The sequence below is a fragment of the Lethenteron reissneri genome, chromosome 65 (genome assembly GCF_015708825.2).
Source record: "Lethenteron reissneri isolate LAM-NWPU_2019-01 chromosome 65, ASM1570882v1, whole genome shotgun sequence".
In the NCBI taxonomy this organism is placed as follows: domain Eukaryota; kingdom Metazoa; phylum Chordata; class Hyperoartia; order Petromyzontiformes; family Petromyzontidae; genus Lethenteron; species Lethenteron reissneri.
In genome coordinates, this window is record NC_083843.1 from 10,629,056 (window position 1) to 10,646,131 (window position 17,076).

At 46.6% G+C, this 17,076-nt stretch overlaps 1 protein-coding gene across 1 annotated transcript in view; it reads right to left on the reverse strand.

Annotated features, from left to right (window-relative positions):
• LOC133359466 (uncharacterized) overlaps positions 1-17,076 on the reverse strand; it is a 47,007-nt gene that overhangs the window by 19,619 nt on the left and 10,312 nt on the right. Inside the window, exons 4-9 of the mRNA XM_061577883.1 lie at positions 16,238-16,345; positions 13,580-13,693; positions 11,181-11,236; positions 7,542-7,830; positions 5,474-5,773; positions 241-285 (exon numbers count right to left, since the gene is read on the reverse strand). Coding sequence (XP_061433867.1) covers positions 241-285; positions 5,474-5,773; positions 7,542-7,830; positions 11,181-11,236; positions 13,580-13,693; positions 16,238-16,345 — 912 coding nt within the window. The remainder of the gene's footprint in view (positions 1-240; positions 286-5,473; positions 5,774-7,541; positions 7,831-11,180; positions 11,237-13,579; positions 13,694-16,237; positions 16,346-17,076) is intronic.

The window sequence follows — 17,076 nt, forward strand, 5'->3', positions numbered from 1 at the left end:
AGCCATCTCAAGCCAGAGGACGAGATGACTCTAGCCGCCACGCATATAAAGGATTTAGAGTGAAAAACTTTGTTTTTACGGGTTATACTTGTTTATATTTCATAGAAGCTCGTTCGTAAGTACGAGTGTTCGTAAGTACGAGTGTTCGTAAGTCCGGCGTTCATAAGTCGAGGACTGCCTGCAAATTTCCTGCGCAACACGCAGATTATGATGTGTCACCATGCTCAGAAGACTCCTTACCTTGGCTGGAAATCACCGAATCATCATCACAATTCAACTTCGCATCTGTTGAATCAATAATTGAAGTGACATGTTAAATATTAGATCAAAACAAAATGGCCGCAATCATAAATGTCACGCAGCGCGCAAAATATTCCAGTGCAGTTGATTAAATGAGCAAATTACATCACTACTTGCGGTGCGGACATATTTATAACATCATCTGAAATTCGAACGTAAATGTCGATAACTTGCAGAGTCCTTGGTACAACATTGCATGGAAATTGTGTATCTGGTGCCTGTTGTAATGCTGAGAAGCATTGCACTGCGTTGTGAAGATGCCCCACGAGGGGCTGTGGGCTATTTCAGCAACACGTAAATGCGTGTGCAAACATCGCTCAGCCTTACGCATGATGCCACACCACAAGTTTCTGAAGAACTGCATTGTTACGGCTGTGAGACACACATCAGTGGTCAGAGGCGGATCGAGAAGAATTGTCTGCGTACAAAAGCCAATGACTTGCAAGAGGCAAATTGGGTGGCCAAATTGAGAGCTCAGTTCCGTCACGAGCGACAAACAGCTTTCTCACTCGACCAACAAATAGACGTATTGGCCGGTACACCGGTGCAGCATAACCCAGTGGTCATCATAAAACAGTTTTAAAAAAAAGGATTTAATAACCCGTAAAAACTAAGTTTTTCACTCTAAATCCTTTATATGCGTGGCGGCTAGATTCCTCTCGTCCTCTGGCTTGAGATGGCTGCCACCTATGGGTCAGATGATTGTCTGCAGTATTAAACAATTGGTAATTAAATATTTAATTAGTTTTCCCTAAACAGTGTAAAATTTTGGAATTTTTTTTCACGAACATTAATTGTCTCGCACAACGAGTCTGTGTGCAAAATGTCAGCTCGATTGGATCACGGGAAGTGGGTTAAAAAACGACCGAAAGGTTTGCACGGTCGTAAGCAAGCAAGCAAGCACACAAGCACGCAAGCAAGCAAGCAAGCGAACTTAATATAAAGGATTTAAAAAATAATCAAAATTTTAATCTGCAAATCTGTTTATCAGTCTTTAATTGACCATGTCACCAAGTTTGACGCGATTCGAAGGTTGATTCAGTCTACCGAGACTCGCTAAAAAGAAAAGGGTTATTATTGACCGATGATTTGCGTCCTGTTGAATCGAGGAAACATCCAATCAAGTCTATGGCCGCAAGAGACTTTCTGATCGGGGTTACGAATCGTGGGAAAAACGAATAATTATTGCGAACAAAATGCTTCTTATATTTTTTAAATCCTTTATATTAAGTTCACTTGCTTGCGTGCTTGCTTGCTTACGACCGGTCAAATATTTCGGTCGTTTTTTAACCCACTTCCCGTGATCCAATCGAGCTGACATTTTGCACACAGACTCGTTGTGCGTGACAATTTATTTTCGTGAAAAAAATGTCCTAAATTTTCCACTTTTAGGAAAAATGTTCTTTCATATTTCATTTAAAATACCAATGTGATAAAAAATGAAACTCTTACTCAAGAAAAACAGAAATGAATAATAAAATAAAACCGATGCCACGCAAATAAAGGATTTATAGTGAAAAACTTTGTTTTTACGGGTTAATTTTTTTATACCGTGCACCAGCCGTGTGCGGCCATTACGTCCAAATGCCCACCGCTGAATCAGAATATCAGAATCAGTATTTATACTGGAGAAATCCGATGAGCGCTAAAGCGCTTTTGTCATAGATATCAATTAGGGGCACGGGGTAAGAACGCTACAACAACAAACACAACAACACAAACAAGATAGTGGTGCAAAGTACAAGAAAGGTAAACAAATCACCCAAACACCAATGGAACCTCCTTTGCTAGGAGCAAAATATGATAATTGGTTTTTTTACCCTTTTATCTGGCAACAAAACTGACACCTTTTTTTTATGAGGAGTCATGTTTGCATTGACCACAATACCTGCGGTCGAAATGCGAACAAAAAACATAACTCTGATAATGTATGCACTGTCCTTGAAGTTGATTGGCCCACACCCGAGACAGCTTTCCTTAGAGCCTAGTCTCACTTGGTGTTGGACCAGATGACGCCAAAAGGCGCACAACTCAAAGACAATGCACCATCAGAGTATGAGAGCTCGGGGTAAGAATTTACACCATTGGAACCTCATTTGCCAGTAGCAAAATATGATAATTGGTTTTTTTACCCTTTTATCTGGCAACAAAACTGACACCTTTTTTATGAGGAGTCATGTTTGCATAGACCACAATACCTGCGGTCGAAATGCAAACAAAAAACATAACTCTGATAATGTATGCACTGTCCTTGAAGTTGATTGGCCCACACCCGAGACAGCTTTCCTTAGAGCCTAGTCTCACGTGGTGTTGGACCAGATGACGCCAAAAGGCGCACAACTCAAAGACAATGCACCATCAGAGTATGAGAGCTCGGGGTAAGAATTTACACCATTGGAACCTCATTTGCCAGTAGCAAAATATGATCCTTGTTTTTTTACCCTTTTATCTGGCAACAAAACTGACACCTTTTTTGTACAAGGAGTCATGTTTGCATTGACCACAATACCTGCGGTCGGAATGCAAACAAAAACACAACTCTGATAATGTATGCACTGTCCTTGAAGTTGATTGGTCCACACCCGAGACAGCTTTCCTTAGAGCCTAGTCTCACATGGTGTTGGCGTATTGTGGTCTATGCAAACATGACTCCTTGTAAAAAAGGTGTCAGTTTTGTTTGCCAGATAAAAGGGTTAAAAAACAATTATCAAGATTAGCAAAGTATAATAACAGGGTTGCTACCCTTTTTTCTGGCAACTCGAATTGAAACTTTTTTAAAATCCTTTATATTAAGTTCACTTGCGTGCTTGCTTGCTTAGGACCGTGCAAATCTTTCGGTCGTTTTTTAACCCACTTCCCGTGATCCAATCGAGCTGACATTTTGCACACAGACTCGTTGTGCGTGACAATTTATTTTCGTGAAAAAAATGTCCTAAATTTTCCACTTTTAGGAAAAATGTTCTTTCATATTTCATTTAAAATACCAATGTGATAAAAAATGAAACTCTTACTCAAGAAAAACAGAAATGAATAATAAAATAAAACCGATGCCACGCAAATAAAGGATTTATAGTGAAAAACTTTGTTTTTACGGGTTAATTTTTTTATACCGTGCACCAGCCGTGTGCGGCCATTACGTCCAAATGCCCACCGCTGAATCAGAATATCAGAATCAGTATTTATACTGGAGAAATCCGATGAGCGCTAAAGCGCTTTTGTCATAGATATCAATTAGGGGCACGGGGTAAGAACGCTACAACAACAAACACAACAACACAAACAAGATAGTGGTGCAAAGTACAAGAAAGGTAAACAAATCACCCAAACACCAATGGAACCTCCTTTGCTAGGAGCAAAATATGATAATTGGTTTTTTTACCCTTTTATCTGGCAACAAAACTGACACCTTTTTTTATGAGGAGTCATGTTTGCATTGACCACAATACCTGCGGTCGAAATGCGAACAAAAAACATAACTCTGATAATGTATGCACTGTCCTTGAAGTTGATTGGCCCACACCCGAGACAGCTTTCCTTAGAGCCTAGTCTCACTTGGTGTTGGACCAGATGACGCCAAAAGGCGCACAACTCAAAGACAATGCACCATCAGAGTATGAGAGCTCGGGGTAAGAATTTACACCATTGGAACCTCATTTGCCAGTAGCAAAATATGATAATTGGTTTTTTTACCCTTTTATCTGGCAACAAAACTGACACCTTTTTTATGAAGAGTCATGTTTGCATAGACCACAATACCTGCGGTCGAAATGCAAACAAAAAACATAACTCTGATAATGTATGCACTGTCCTTGAAGTTGATTGGCCCACACCCGAGACAGCTTTCCTTAGAGCCTAGTCTCACGTGGTGTTGGACCAGATGACGCCAAAAGGCGCACAACTCAAAGACAATGCACCATCAGAGTATGAGAGCTCGGGGTAAGAATTTACACCATTGGAACCTCATTTGCCAGTAGCAAAATATGATCCTTGTTTTTTTACCCTTTTATCTGGCAACAAAACTGACACCTTTTTTGTACAAGGAGTCATGTTTGCATTGACCACAATACCTGCGGTCGGAATGCAAACAAAAACACAACTCTGATAATGTATGCACTGTCCTTGAAGTTGATTGGTCCACACCCGAGACAGCTTTCCTTAGAGCCTAGTCTCACATGGTGTTGGACCAGCGTATATGACACTAAACGATCCACTAAACCTACCAGGCAAAGCCCACATATTTCACTTATTTTTCAGGAGTGACCTGGCCCCAAATGATAGCAGCTCAACAAAGTGACCCCATCGATTGGACAGTCATCGCAGCAAAAATAATCGGAACAATCTCAATGCACGCTGACTCTAAATGTGCAGGGGAAAAACCGGAGGAACCGGAGAAAAGAATCCACGTAAGTGTGAACACTTCTTATCACGCAAAATAAATCCACGTGAACTCTCACCTCGATGATCGATTCCGCTTACATCTCTACAGGGACATGATCTAGCCCACGACCTCCTGTAGACCAGGCGAGGTAGTTAACATCTCTACAGGGACATGATCTAACCCACGACATCCTGTATACCAGGCGAGGTAGTCAACATCTCTACAGGGACATGATCTAACCCGCGACATCCTGTAGACCAGGCGAGGAAGTTAACATCTCTACAGGGACATGATTTAACCCACGACCTCCTGTAGACCAGGCGAGGTAGTCAACATCTCTACAGGGACATGATCTAACCCGCGACATCCTGTAGACCAGGCGAGGAAGTTAACATCTCTACAGGGACATGATTTAACCCACGACCTCCTGTAGACCAGGCGAGGTAGTTAACATCTCTACAGGGACATGATCTAACCCACGACCTCCTGAAAACCAGGCGAGGTAGTCACCATCTCCACAGGGACATGATCTAACCCACGACCTCCTGTAGACCAGGCGAGGTAGTCAACATCTCCACAGGGACATGATTTAACCCACGACCTCCTGTAGACCAGGCGAGGTAGTCAACATCTCCACAGGGACATGATCTAACCCACGATAATGACAACAAAAATGTTCACGAATTGAATCACGAACCCGTCAATCACAATAATCGATCAAATCTTGAAGGTTGGGAAGGGTGCGGAGGGGGGTGACAATGTTAGCAAGAGGAACTTGGACACAGCGATACATACCAAGGCGTTGTAGCCACTGATCAACCCGCGGGTAATTTGTCATGCCTCTAAGGATGGACAGGAGTTGTTCACACTTCTGATCACCGCCGTCAAGAACCAAATCGAGGAGCGAGCCCGCACATTTTAAAGCGCCAGGCGTTCCCTTGATTCTCTCAAACTCGATGGTTGTTATGAGCCCATTGTGGTGCATTTTATCCAGCAGAGAGTCTGGGTCCTTGCTGATCCACTCCTTGAGACGAGGCTTCTTCTTCCGAATGTGCCTCAGAGATGTCCCCTCAACGGCCACGATGGACAGCTGGTCTGTAGGAGCAACAGGACCGCAGTATGTAGATTACAACACGATTATAGGACGATGTCATCACTTATGCTCTTAGGCTTTTTCAGTAAAGTCACGTCGTAATAATAGAAATAAAATGGTAAATCACGACGTTTCGGAGGCAACACAAGTCTCCGTCATCAGGTGGGACGGTCACAGCTAGATTTACTGCATCAAGTGAGTGCGTGGAGATGAGTAGAGTGAGATGGGAAGGAGAGGTAGGAGAGTATTTGGAGGGGAGTAAGCCCCTTTCCCCCTTACCTGGTATTTAAGGGCTGGTCTTTTGGAATTTTACTTCTATTAATTTTATTTCTTACCTAAGTGACTTTACCGAAAAAGCCTAAGAGTATGAATCCTTGCAGTCACGAAAGCTTCAAATCTAGAATTATGTCATCACTTCTTCTTCCGATTCATGTGTCCGATGACGTGCAATGTGTCCGTCATCGGAACGAAACCGGAAGAAACTTAAACTAAAATAACTTCAATTTCGATGTAAAGCTTTCGTGACTGCAGGGATTCATCTTCTTGGTTCTTTCGGTAAAGTCACGTAGAAGGGAAGTAATAAAATAATAAAAATAATAATAAAACATAATAAAATAATTCTCACGACGTTTCGGCCACAACGCAAGCAGCCGTCCTCAGGTGAAGAAACAGGTCTGTCGGGAAGACAGAGTCTGAATGACACACCCCAGGCTTGGAGCGTCTATTTAAGCTTCAAGAGAATAAAGTTTAGCTGGAAGCATATTATATATTTTGCGACATAGAATTGTAATGTATTACTTACTGTTAGTAGATCGGCTTATTGGATAGTATATTTAGCATACTGATGATACTATGTAGTTTATACTTTAGTTGTTTGCGTGGTGGTTTAGTTACTGCAGCTACATACTATTAACATTCCTTCACTTCATTAATGCTACCCCTATCCCCCTCCCTTTGATGCTGCTAATCCTGCATAATGCACAGGCATAATGACTTTAAACCCTCCTACCACCTCCTACGCATTTCACAAGTAGTACTAATCCCATATCTGCATTTCCCATAAATATGCTAAATTCCTATTGATATGCAAATTCTTTTGTCAAGGCGCCCTTCCCTCTCCAACCCAGCTTAAATAGACGCTCCAAGCCTGGGGTGTGTCATTCAGACTCTGTCTTCTCAACAGACCTGTTTCTTCACCTGAGGACGGCTGCTTGCGTTGTGGCCGAAACGTCGTGAGAATTATTTTTTAACTTTTATTTTTAATTATTTTATTATTTCCCTTCTACGTGACTTTACCGAAAGAACCAAGAAGATAATCTCAGCTTGTTACCTGTATAAAAGACACCTGTTCACAGAAGCAATCAATCAATCAGATTCCAAACTCTCCACCATGGCCAAGACCAAAGAGCTCTCCACGGATGTCAGGGACAAGATTGTAGACCTACACAAGGCTGGATTTTTTTATTGTTATTCTGTCTCTCACTGTTCATATTCTTAGGTTTTTTCGGTAAAGTCACGTAGGTAAAAAATTAAAATTAATGAAAGTAAAATAAAATTAAATAAAAAATATTTTTTTCTTTTATTTTACTTTTACCGAAAAAACCTAAGAACATGAATCCTTGCAGTCACGAAAGCTTCAAATCTAGAATTCTCACTGTTCAAATTAAACCTACCATTAAAATGATAGACTGATCATTTCTCTGTCAGTGGGCAAACGTACAACATCAGCAGGGGATTAAATACGTTTCTTTCCCTCCCGTAACTTCTTACCAAGCTCGTTGAAAAACCCCTCCATGTGCTGGTACTTGTCTTTCACGGCGTAAAGGGTGTCCAGGAACTTCTGGCATGCCATCTCTCCAGCGGCGAGGAAGATCTCGATCAGAAAGGTGACGGATTCTTCACCGCTCGCGATCAGTTTAGCGTCGCTGTAGTCTCCCCGCGAGATGAGGCCCCTGCTGTCGAGCTCATCCAGGAGACACGCGGCGTTCCTTCCGACATCTTTACTGAGCTGGCGCCGTTTCTCCTCGAGCAGCTGCCGTCGATTGCCATAGATCTTGGTCTGTCACGGCAAGACGAACGGTCACTCGTGGAGTCACCGAAACCGGGATGAACACCGTACGGAGCACAACCGTGCCAATCTGTGGGTCTCTGTGGGTCTCTGTGGGTCTCTAGGGGTCTCTGGGGGTCTATGTGGGTCTCTGTGGGTCTCTGGGGGTCTATGTGGGTTTCTGTGGGTCTCTGTGGGTCTCTGGGGGTCTATGTGAGTCTTTGTGGGTCTCTGGGGGTCTATGTGGTCTCTGTGGGTCTCTGAGGGTCTCTGTGGGTCTCTGTGGGTCTCTGGGGGTCTGTGGGGGTCTCTGGGGGTCTATGTGGATCTCTGGGGGTCTATGTGGGTCTCTGTGTGTCTCTGGGGGTCTATGTGGGTCTCTGTGGGTCTCTGGGGGTCTCTGGGGGTCTCTGGGGGTCTCTGGGGGTCTCTGGGGGTCTCTGGGGGTCTCTGTGGGTCTATGTGGGTCTCTGGGGGTCTATGTGGGTCTCTGGGGGTCTCTGTGCGTCTATGTGGGTCTCTGGGGGTCTCTGGGGGTCTCTGTGGTCTCTGGGGGTCTCTGGGGGTCTATGTGGGTCTCTGGGGGTCTATGTGGGTCTCTGTGGGTCTCTGTGGGTCTCTGGGGGTCTATGTGGGTCTCTGTGGGTCTCTGTGGGTCTCTGTGGGTCTCTGGGGGTCTCTGGGGGTCTCTGAGGGTCTCTGAGGGTCTCTATGGGTCTCTGGGGGTCTCTGGGGGTCTATGTGGGTTTCTGTGGGTCTCTGTGGGTCTCTGGGGGTCTATGTGGGTCTCTGTGGGTCTCTGGGGGTCTCTGGGGGTCTCTGGGGGTCTCTGTGGGTCTATGTGGGTCTCTGTGGGTCTATGTGGGTCTCTGGGGGTCTATGTGGGTCTCTGGGGGTCTCTGGGGGTCTATGTGGGTTTCTGTGGGTCTTTGTGGTCTCTGGGGGTCTCTGTGGGTCTCTGGGGGTCTATGTGGGTTTCTGTGTGTCTCTGTGGGTCTCTGGGGGTCTATGTGGGTCTCTGTGGGTCTCTGGGGGTCTCTGGGGGTCTCTGGGGGTCTCTGTGGGTCTATGTGGGTCTCTGTGGGTCTATGTGGGTCTCTGGGGGTCTATGTGGGTCTCTGGGGGTCTATGTGGGTCTCTGGGGGTCTATGTGGGTCTCTGTGGGTCTCTGGGGGTCTCTGGGGGTCTCTGGGGGTCTCTGTGGTCTCTGGGGGTCTCTGGGGGTCTATGTGGGTCTCTGGGGGTCTATGTGGGTCTCTGGGGGTCTATGTGGGTCTCTGTGGGTCTCTGGGGGTCTCTGTGGGTCTCTGGGGGTCTATGTGGGTCTCTGGGGGTCTCTGGGGGTCTATGTGGGTCTATGTGGGTCTCTGTGGGTCTCTGTGGGTCTCTGTGGGTCTCTGGGGGTCTCTGTGGGTCTCTGGGGGTCTATGTGGGTTTCTGTGGGTCTCTGTGGGTCTATGTGGGTCTCTGGGGGTCTATGTGGGTCTCTGGGGGTCTATGTGGGTCTCTGGGGGTCTATGTGGGTCTCTGTGGGTCTCTGGGGGTCTCTGGGGGTCTCTGGGGGTCTCTGTGGTCTCTGGGGGTCTCTGGGGGTCTATGTGGGTCTCTGGGGGTCTATGTGGGACTCTGGGGGTCTATGTGGGTCTCTGTGGGTCTCTGGGGGTCTCTGTGGGTCTCTGGAGGTCTATGTGGGTCTCTGGGGGTCTCTGGGGGTCTATGTGGGTCTATGTGGGTCTCTGTGGGTCTCTGGGAGTCTATGTGGGTCTCTGGGGGTCTCTGGGGGTCTATGTGGGTCTCTGTGGGTCTCTGGGGTCTATGTGAGTTTCTGTGGGTCTCTGGGGGTCTATGTGGGTCTCTGGGGGTCTCTGTGGGTCTCTGTGGGTCTCTGGGGGTCTCTGGGGGTCGCTGTGGTCTCTAGGGGTCTTTGTGGGTCTCTGTGGGTCTCTGGGGGTCTATGTGGGTCTCTGGGGGTCTCTGTGGGTCTCTGTGGGTCTCTGGGGGTCTCTGGGGGTCTCTGTGGTCTCTGGGGGTCTCTGGGGGTCTATGTGGGTCTCTGGGGGTCTATGTGGGTCTCTGTGGGTCTCTGGGGGTCTCTGGGGGTCTCTGGGGGTCTCTGGGGGTCTATGTGGGTTTCTGTGGGTCTTTGTGGTCTCTGGGGGTCTCTGGGGGTCTCTGTGGGTCTCTGGGGGTCTATGTGGGTTTCTGTGGGTCTCTGTGGGTCTCTGGGGGTCTATGTGGGTCTCTGTGGGTCTCTGGGGGTCTCTGGGGGTCTCTGGGGGTCTCTGTGGGTCTATGTGGGTCTCTGTGGGTCTATGTGGGTCTCTGGGGGTCTATGTGGGTCTCTGGGGGTCTATGTGGGTCTCTGGGGGTCTCTGGGGGTCTATGTGGGTCTCTGGGGGTCTATGTGGGTCTCTGGGGGTCTATGTGGGTCTCTGTGGGTCTCTGGGGGTCTCTGTGGGTCTCTGGGGGTCTATGTGGGTCTCTGGGGGTCTCTGGGGGTCTATGTGGGTCTATGTGGGCCTCTGTGGGTCTCTGTGGGTCTCTGTGGGTCTCTGGGGGTCTCTGTGGGTCTCTGGGGGTCTATGTGGGTTTCTGTGGGTCTCTGTGGGTCTATGTGGGTCTCTGGGGGTCTATGTGGGTCTCTGGGGGTCTATGTGGGTCTCTGGGGGTCTATGTCGGTCTCTGTGGGTCTCTGGGGGTCTCTGGGGGTCTCTGGGGGTCTCTGTGGTCTCTGGGGGTCTCTGGGGGTCTATGTGGGTCTATGGGGGTCTATGTGGGTCTCTGGGGGTCTATGTGGGTCTCTGTGGGTCTCTGGGGGTCTCTGTGGGTCTCTGGAGGTCTATGTGGGTCTCTGGGGGTCTCTGGGGGTCTATGTGGGTCTATGTGGGTCTCTGTGGGTCTCTGGGAGTCTATGTGGGTCTCTGGGGGTCTCTGGGGGTCTATGTGGGTCTCTGTGGGTCTCTGGGGTCTATGTGAGTCTCTGTGGGTCTCTGGGGGTCTCTGTGGGTCGCTGTGGTCTCTAGGGGTCTTTGTGGGTCTCTGTGGGTCTCTGGGGGTCTATGTGGGTCTCTGGGGGTCTCTGTGGGTCTCTGTGGGTCTCTGTGGGTCTCTGTGGGTCTATGTGGGTCTCTGGGGGTCTCTGGGGGTCTCTGGGGGTCTATGTGGGTCTCTGTGGGTCTATGTGGGTCTCTGGGGGTCTCTGGGGGTCTATGGATGTCTCTATAAATGTTTCTATGGGTGTCACTAGGGGTGTCTGTGTGTCTCTATGGGTGTGTCTGTGTGTCTCCGTGTGTGTGTGCTGAACTTCTTTCACACCATACATAGCCAACCCTGCCAATCGGAGGTGCGGGATAGCGACTTACTTGACTGCTATCATTCGAGAGTGACATGTACACCTTTCCATATTCTGTACGGGTTCCTGCAAGGCACAGTTTTAAGTGTTTAGATTTATTTTTTAATATTTCTTTTACCAGCTGTGTAAGCCCCCCCCCCCCCCCCCCCCCCCCCCCCCCCCCCCCCCACTGAGTTGTGGAGTTGTTTTTCTTTCCAGGAGCGACCCCTGGCCATCACATGGGTGAGGAATCACAACGCGGTGGGCGGGGAATGACTCCTCAGGAGATGTGGGCGTTCAATAACAACTCCGCACCGCTGTTATCGCTTCAGCACTCTGGTTTAAGCGCGAGCTGCAGACACTTTTTCACTTTTTCCCCGACCCTGTCAAGTTCAAGTTCATGTACTAGGTGTAGCCCTGTGAGCCATTCGGCTCTTGAATCGGGTGCAACCGCAACAAACAAAAAACAAAAACATGAACAAGAAAACATCTCGTAGTGACTTTGTGACTTTGTGCAAACAGAAAATCCAAGAAAAGACAGCAAAATATTGCAGAAAAAGCACCGTACACCAACGCTGTGTGCAAAAATCCCAGTGGGATGCAAGTCAAACAACAACAACCACAAGACAACTTAGATTAAGGCCATCAGTCTAACTCTGTACTACAACAAACAAACATGGCCAAACCAAAAAACTTTTCGAAAATCACCAAAATTAAGCCATGAAAGCAATGAAACAGTGCAGGTCATAGGAACTGTGACGGAATTTTCACAATAAACGACGTAAACAACATGTACTACCAAACTCTGCAGCCACAGCTGGCTGCATCAGTCACTCCATAAGTCACTGTCAAGTACGTATTCATAGCAGCAGCAGCAGTAAAAATGCAAAATAGCGAGTTGAAAGTGGGATTATGGTGAGACTTGAGGGCAAAGCGGACAGCCAGGGGCAGTCAGTGTCAAAGCGATGAAAAATAAGAAAGGTCAAATATATAGTAGTAAATATAGTAGTTGCTCAACGCAAGCTATAAATGCCTTGATAGTGCATTGTCTTTGTGCTGTTCGCCTTTTGGCGGTGTTCTCTTGTCTGACACTTGTAGTGAGACTAGGCCATAAAGAAGATATACATATGTTAGTGAGACATTATGCCTGTTAGTGTAAATGTCGTTACATTAAGAGGCTAAATGTCTCACTAACATAGCTGCTGCTCCCTTTTCCTCGATGCGGCGGTGGCGCTCGTTGTTTAATCGGCTGAATGTCTCTCATCAACACAGCCGCTGCTGCGGGAGCCGTCTCACATTGACATGCTCATCTCTAACCTCTAGCAATACAATGGCGGCCTCTTCAGCGCCGTAGACGTGGGGTTACATTAACAGATTGACTTGCTAATCTCTAGCAATACAATGGCCGCCTCTTCAGCAACGTAGTCGTGATGTATATGAGGCTCTCCGATCTTACATTTACTTGCAAATTCCATCTGTAGCCTCGCCCACTTACCCTTGGGTTGCACCCGTCTCAAACCGATATAAACTCTGGCTGCAGTCGCTCTCTCGCTGTGTTAATTCCTGCCTCAGAAGTCCGCCTGCTGTATGTTTTTCACCTGAAGACGATTGCTTGCGTTGCTATCGAAATGTCGTGATTTTTTATTATTTTTAATCTTCTGCGGTCACGAAACCTTTAAGTCAACAACTCCTATGTTTCATCAACCCCTACGTATTCATGAAAATCGCAGATTGTTTAACGATTGAGACGCAACAGGGGTGCAAGGCTGCAGTGAAAGGATAAGAACCCACACATTTAGTCACTCGCAAATGTGCAAAACTCTGGACATCCGGGACCCGTGCACAGCGAGGCTTTGCTGTACACAGCAGTCAGTAAGCGGTGGCCCTTCGATTCAACTCAAGATGGAGGAGGGTTGGTGCCTTGAACGAACTCCTTTGGAGGTTCAAACCGCGTGCTGAAAGATTACACTGGTCAACACGCTTTTTCTGGCATAAGGTATTCCAACGGTTTTAAGGTAATTTTGGAGTGCTGATTCCAAATCTGGCATCAGTTTTTGTCTATCACATCAGGTCAATAAAAGCTGCAGAAGAAAAATATTAAATAAATGTGGATATCTACATAAAATATTATTATAAACACACTTTTCTAAAAATACAGCACCATATTTTAACACTAAAGCAAGTCACTGACTCGCAACAACTTACAAGCATAAGTGACAGAGTTAATTTCGGGTAAAATCAATGAAAATGGGGTATGCCGATAGCATAAAAATGAGATGTGATAGAGCAAATCTGAGATCAGATTTGGAATCAGCACCCTGAAATTAGTCTAGAACAGCTGCAAAAGTCCAGGCCAGAAAAACATGTTTTTTTTGTTGACCAGTGTGATCTTCACCGATGCGATTTGGCGATGATGCAGTTGGTCATTACCTGAATGAGCAGATGCCATCTTGCGCCAGACGTAGAAACTCAAGATGGCCAACGTCATTATGAGTAGTAGATTTGCAGTTATGATTAAAATCAAAATTGGAGTCGTTTGCACGCCTGTAAAGAGACAGTGAATGTTATGCTTGTTAATGTCGTTTTGTTTCAGCGGCTTCGATGAACACGTGCTAAAAATATAAAAAGTAGATATCATCAAACTTTCACTAATCGGCTCCTCGATAGTGCGGTGAAGTATCATTGAACAAGCCCCATCATTGACATCGCAGGGTGAAGGTTTTATTACTGCCCCTTTGTTACCGCCCCATTTCCAAAGCTTGGGAATTGATGATGCAACTTGAACTCGTCTGCCCCGTGACCTCCTCCTGCCAGCGGACGTTCGACACTTCACGTGGTAGCCTCAAGGTGCACATGGCCTGGCACAAGCGTTGTGGTGATGTCACCGCCACTTAGTGGCGGTTGTTGTTGTTGTTTATCTTTCTTTTACTTTGTGTTTGTTGTTGTAACGTTCTGACCCCGTGCGCCAACTGGACATCTGTAACAAGTAAACCCGTAAAAACAAAGTTTTTCACTATAAATCCTTTATATGCGTAGCGGCGAACTTAATATAAAGGATTTAAAAATATATTTGCCTGTGGAGGACGCGGGGATCGATCCCGCGACCTTTGGCATGGGAAGCGAGGGCGCTACCAACTGCACTACTCCGCCACGGCCTGTGGAGGGGTTACGCTCTGGGCTCTTACACTCTGACGTTCAGCCAAAGCCATGAATGCGTTCTATTTGAATATATGTAAAATAAATTTTTTTCTGCCTAAAAAGTGTACAATTTTGGAAATTTTTTTCACGAACAATAATTGTCTGGCACAACGAGTCTGTGTGGAAAATGTCAGCTCGATTGGATCACGGGAAGTGGGTTAAAAAAACGACCGAAAGATTTGCACGGTCCTAAGCAAGCAAGCACGCGAACTTAATATAAAGGATTTTAAAAAAGAGCTCTATAGCTCATTGAATTCCTCCTGTAAGTATAAATACAGGTCCTGATATTCTGATTCAGGAGTGGACTGAATCGTATCGGGTTGTCACGCCAACAATCGTATTGGAAAGTGCCGTGTGGTGGAAACTTTTGTCGATGGAAATCGATTTTTTTTTTAAATCATAATTAAAATTGAACCAGAATCGACATTTGTTCCCATGAGTCTTTGAATCGATAACAAAATCTTGTAAACGATTATTTTAAAAAATCTGGTTTAACACAGTAGTAGTAGGGCTTTCTCTGCCAATATTACAAGACGTTTACTTTTGAGGTCAGGTCGCGCAGATATAAATGTGTGCCGTTAAACCCGGCCACCACCACCACCACCCGGACACAGCCACTTGGCATGGCTAGTGTCACGTAAACACAAAACGTTTACGATCAGTTCACGACTTCAGCACTTAACCGGGTGTATGCTGCTGTGGAGTTTACCCTCCAACACACAATTGGTTAGGTGCTGAACTAGTTGTAGCACCGTAGATGTGCTGCACTTACCTGGAATGGTGGACGGGGCCCATCAGGGGCTCAGGATCCCAGACAGTAACACCGAGTGCTCTGGGACTGCGCTGCCGTGCGAGGTGTTTTAATAAAAAGTGTTGCCTTCAAGAACCGTCTGCAACGACTCCTGAATCCACAACACTTCACGTGGATTCTTTTCTCCGGTTCCTCCGGTTTTTTCCCCTGCACATGTAGAGTCAACGTGCATTGAGATTGTTCCGATTATTTTTGCTGCGATGACTGTCCAATCGATGGGGTCACTTTGTTGAGCTGCTATCATTTGGGGCCAGGTCGCTCCTGAAAAATAAGTGAAATATGTGGGCTTTGCCTGGTAGGATTAGTGGATCGTTTAGTGTCATATACGCTGGTCCAACACCAAGTGAGACTAGGCTCTAAGGAAAGCTGTCTCGGGTGTGTGCCAATCAATTTCCAGGACAGTGCATACATTATCAGAGTTGTGTTTTTTGTTTGCATTTCGACCGCAGGTATTGTGGTCTATGCAAACATGACTCCTTGTACAAAAAAGGTGTCAGTTTTGTTGCCAGATAGAAGGGTAAAAAAACAAGGATCATATTTTGCTACTGGCAAATGAGGTTCCAATGGTGTAAATGCTTCACCCCGAGCTCTCATACTCTGATGGTGCATTGTCTTTGAGTTGTGCGCCTTTTGGCGTCATCTGGTCCAACACCATGTGAGACTAGGCTCTAAGAAAAGCTGTCTCGGGTGTGGACCAATCAACTTCAAGGACAGTGCACATACATTATCAGAGTTGTGTTTCTTGTTTGCATTACGACTGCAGGTATTGTGGTCTATGCAAACATGACTCCTCGTAAAGAAAAGGTGTCAGTTTTGTTGCCAGATAGAAGGGTAAAAAACCAATTATCGATTATCATTGGAGACTTGTTCGTTTACGTGACACTCACCCCTTACTCATCGTCCGTGTGTCGGGCGATGGCGGGTTTAATGACAGAACGTTTATATCCACGCGCTCTAACTACCCCCCCCAATCACCACGCCTCTATTATGGACACATCAAGCTGCGCTGAATTTTAAAGAATTTGGCTCCAATGCTTTTGTTAAGTCTTTCTGCTCTTGCAGCCAAACCCGTTTGTTACCCGAGTCCACCAGCTCGCACGCCCCCGATTGCGGAGACCGATAGAATCCATCCCTGCATTGGCACGCGGTGTCACGCTTGGCAGTGCACGGAGCCACCAATTCCTCCTCTGTGGGAGACACACACACACAGACACACACACACAGACACACACATACAGACACACACACAGACACACACACAGACACACACACACACATACACACACACACACATACACACACACATACACACACACACACACACAAACACACACACACAGACACACACACAGACACACACACAGACACACACACAGCCACACACACAGACACACACACACACAGACACACACACACAGACACACACACAGACACACACACACAGACACACACACAGACACATACACACACACAGACCCACACACAGACACACACACACACATACACACAGACCCACACACACAGACACACACACACACACACAGACACACACACACACACACAGACAGACACACACACAGACACACACACACATTGCCAACGTGATCGATAAGACAGCAGTAACCCAAACCTGTCAACCCCTTATCAGTGCCCTACCTTATTGCAGACCCATTTTGGCGTCATCTGGTCCAACACCATGTGAGACTAGGCTCTAAGGAAAGCTGTCTCGAGTGTGGACCAATCAACTTCAAGGACCATGTGGGACTAGGCTCTAAGGAAAGCTGTCTCGAGTGTGGACCAATCAACTTCAAGGACAGTGCATACATTATCAGAGCTGTGTTTTTGTTTGCAAACCTGTCAACCCCTTATCAGTGCCCTACCTTATTACAGACCAAGTCAGCCCTTATTAATCAAACCC